The sequence below is a fragment of the Lates calcarifer genome, linkage group LG7_1 (genome assembly GCF_001640805.2).
Source record: "Lates calcarifer isolate ASB-BC8 linkage group LG7_1, TLL_Latcal_v3, whole genome shotgun sequence".
Taxonomy (NCBI): domain Eukaryota; kingdom Metazoa; phylum Chordata; class Actinopteri; family Centropomidae; genus Lates; species Lates calcarifer.
The window spans coordinates 15134162-15138043 of record NC_066839.1 but is presented as its reverse complement, the minus strand read 5'-3'; the positions used below and the strand labels follow the sequence as shown (position 1 = coordinate 15138043).

At 42.7% G+C, this 3882-nt stretch overlaps 1 protein-coding gene across 2 annotated transcripts; it reads left to right on the top strand.

Annotated features, from left to right (window-relative positions):
- The first annotated feature begins 283 nt into the window (after positions 1-283).
- On the top strand, positions 284-3651 carry mgat2 (alpha-1,6-mannosyl-glycoprotein 2-beta-N-acetylglucosaminyltransferase). Of its 2 annotated transcripts, none has more exons than XM_018696177.2 (2): positions 284-456; positions 1740-3651. In XM_018696177.2, the coding sequence occupies exon 2, from the start codon at positions 1996-1998 to the stop codon at positions 3400-3402; it is 1407 nt and encodes a 468-aa protein (XP_018551693.1). In that variant the 5' UTR covers positions 284-456; positions 1740-1995; the 3' UTR covers positions 3403-3651. The 2 variants fall into 2 exon arrangements, with proteins under 2 accessions (XP_018551693.1, XP_018551694.1); XM_018696178.2 differs by having other exon boundaries at positions 284-533.
- The last annotated feature ends 231 nt before the right edge of the window (positions 3652-3882 follow it).

Here is a 3882-nt window from a genome sequence, read left to right as displayed (position 1 = left end):
AGTACTGATGCTCTGGTTTCCAGCTTAGGAAAACAGTTGTTTGTATGTAGAGACCAGTCCACACACACATATATATATATATATATATATTATATATATATATATATATATATATATATATGTGTGTGTGTGTGTGTGTGTGTGTGTGTGTGTGTGTGTGTGTAAAGCCTTATTATGAACTTGTGAAGTACTTAAAGATATATTCAGCCCACGAATAGGCAACGAAAAACTGTCAGCTACAGAGATACATGATATTTAGGGTGTCTCGGGTGCCCCCCGCTGGACCAGTGCATTGTGGGACAGCGGCAGGGGCAGGCAGTGGTTCCGTATTTGGGATTCCTACAGCTAGCTGGTAGTTGCGTTTCCATGCAGCCTGCTGGATAGTATGGAGGAGAACGGGACCCCGCCATACTGATGTTTCTCGCCGAAAAGACTACACGGCTGCTCCAGTTTTAGGTAACTAGTGCAAATATGGTTCTTCTGGTTCGCCATGGACGCTGCTGTTGACGAGGTTTGGTGTGGACGGGCTGCTTGTAAGTTGCTAGCTGAAGCTAACTTACGCGCTAGCATTTTTTTTCAGGATGCTCCTTGCCATAAAAGACCGAAACCGAAACGACAACTGTTGTTTTCAGTCGTTTCGGGAGCATTTTATATCAGTCGGTGACATAACGGCAACGGTATCTCATGTTAAAATCGATTAATCTGCCGCTGTCTCTGTGTGCTTGTCAGCGGCCAATTCAGGACAGAAAAACTAACCGTACTAGGCTTCAAGTGAAACATTGCATATTTTCATGTGATAGAATAAAATGGTTTCGTTAATGATAAAAATTCAGTGTATTAAAACAGCAGTACTCTCACCTGCAGTACAAATGTTTCATTTGATTTGGCAAGCTGCAAGTGTATGGAAACCATCCAACACTGAAAAACCAAATGGTGACATGCACACTGAATTAAATATATAGATTAGATCGCTTTGCCGTCTAGTCAGCTTGCCCTAAATTACTGCATTGAAAGTAATCTAATATTGCTATGTTAAAGTATGTATATTAGATTTTTTTAAGCTATCAGGAATGTTTTCATTAATATTACTACAGACTCTAACACAGCTGGTGTCAAATGCATATTCCAGGCAGTGTCAGTGCCTTACTGTGATCACTCAGCCGAAAAGTCTCAAGGCAGAGAGACGACCAATGAATGGGGTCAGGTAGGAAGCCAGAGAGATCTCTAATTTAATAACAAATAAAAGATGGAGGTTTGTTCAGCAGATCTGAGCAAAGGAGGATCAATCAATATCTATAATGCAGTTAAGGACAGAGATTTATGCAGGAGAAAATAAGGAAGTGTTGAGGTATAATCAAAATTGATAATACAACTAAAGAGGGAGTATTGTGAGGAGAGATGTAGAAATAAGTTGCAGTCTGGGATGAGGCATGCATTAAATCATGTTTGTGGTTTGCTCAGTAATGATTGAGCTGGTGCAGTTGTCAACATGCAGCCTACATGAATGTTTGTTTAAAAATAAAGTGTCACATTCATATTAAGCAGGTTTTTACACATTAAACAATTGGTCTCATTAATGTGCAAGACAGGTCACTGCCATGAACATCAGTTTGATTACTTTTTATTTGGTTTGCATATATTTGCTGTGTATTTGAAAAATATTACTCTTAACACTTTGATAAAAATCTAAACCATATTGCTCAGGCCTAAGTTTATTTCCTGGTTTATCTTTCATTCAGGTGGTTCATGCACACTGCAACACTGCTGCCTCCCAGCACCCGTCATGCCTTATGGAATATTCATCCACCACCAATGACATTCCAGTGGGATCCATGTTTACAGCAACAGTTCATTTTGCCAACAATTAGCCTCATCACAGCTTCTTTTTAATCAGGCTTGCTCACCGCGCAAAGCAAACCATCGCAACTGCAGACCTGTGCTTTTTGTTTCTCTACAATCAACTTCTCTCCCTTCGCAAGAGGCTGACCCCCTATCATGAGATTCCGAATCTACAAGAGGAAGGTGGTGATACTGACTCTGGTGGTTGTCATCTGTGGCCTAGCTTTCTGGAGCAGCGGAAGGCAGAAAAAGAACGACAGTGGTTCGTTCCCCAAGGAAGTGGAGACAGTGAGGAGAAGCAGCAGCATTAGCAGCAGCAGTAGCAGCATCAACAATCACATCCAGGTGCAAGCCACACCTGCAGTCAGCCGGGCACCTGTTCCACCTCCTCTTATACAAGCAAATGACACACATCCAGAAAAAGCAAAGGATAAAGAGAAGATACCAAAACCAGAGGTAGATAACACCACTTTAGTCTACCGTGGCATTGTCTTCCAGCTAAATTTTGACCAGACAATAAGAAATGAGGAGAAGTTTAAGACCTCGCGACAGAAAGACGATCTGGTTGTGGTAGTTCAGGTCCATAACCGACCAGACTACCTTAAGCTATTAGTGGACAGTTTGCGGAAGGTCAGAGGTGTGGAGAGCATACTGCTGATATTCAGCCATGACTACTGGTCCCCTGAGATAAATAAAGTGGTGGCCTCTGTCGACTTCTGTCAAGTCCTTCAGATTTTTTTCCCCTTCAGCATTCAGCTGTACCCCCAGGAGTTCCCTGGAAATGACCCCAGGGACTGCCCCAGAGACATTCCTAAAAAAGATGCCTTAAAGCTGGGATGCATCAACGCAGAATACCCTGACTCATTTGGCCACTACCGCGAGGCCAAGTTCTCTCAGACCAAGCACCACTGGTGGTGGAAGCTGCACTTTGTGTGGGACAGGGTCCGGGTTCTGAAGGACCACAAGGGTCTGGTCCTGCTGATCGAGGAGGACCACTACTTGTCTCCAGATTTTATCCATCTCTTAAAGCTGATGTCAACTCTCAAAAGGGAGCAGTGCACAGACTGTGACATCCTCTCACTGGGGAGCTATAGCCACATTGGCTACTCCAGCAAAGCAAATAAGGTAGAGGTGAAGGCCTGGAAGTCTACTGAGCACAACATGGGGATGGCTCTGAGTAGAGAGACGTACCAGAAGCTTATTCAGTGCACCGACACGTTCTGCACTTACGACGACTACAACTGGGACTGGTCCTTACAACACCTGACTGTGTCCTGCCTGCCCTCCTACTGGAAGGTCATGGTGAGTGAGGCGCCACGGATTTTCCATGCCGGAGACTGTGGCATGCACCACAAGAAGGCCTCTTGCATGCCCATCAGCCAGAAAACCAAGATAGAGAACATCTTACAAAGCAGCGGGAACCAGCTGTTCCCGAAGAACCTCCTGATAGCCAAGAGACTGCCAGCCAACGGGGCCGGAGGGGTGGCCCCACATGTGAAAAATGGGGGCTGGGGAGATATCAGGGACCATGAACTCTGCAAGAGTTATGTTCGATTACAGTGACCTTAATTGCTACTATTATATATTATTGTCTCTTTTGCATCCTCTATAAAGAAAAAAGCCTTTTAAAAGAAAATCTTTATGGACTATTCTTCATATTGCCTGTTTTATTGGACTGTTCCAAATAAAGACGAATGTTGGATTTTTGGCTTCTTTAACAGAAATATGTCTTTACATTGAATTATTTAAGTGATTCCTGGCAAGTCTACTTTGTTTTGTAAGTTGTAATTAACAATAATATACTAAACAATATACTGTTGTGTTTTCTCTAACAAGACTTTCAGATTAAAATATGTCTGGTTACTTAAAGCTACCAAAACATGTAGAACATCTCTAAATCGTAAATTGGAAAGAGCAGGCAAGTGCTCATCAGGGCAGTCATAAATTTGGTGAATCTGTGGACTTTGCTATCCCACTGTGCATGCATAATTAATTTGAAGTTATTTATATCACATAAATTTGCTGAGATCAAAAGAGATCCTT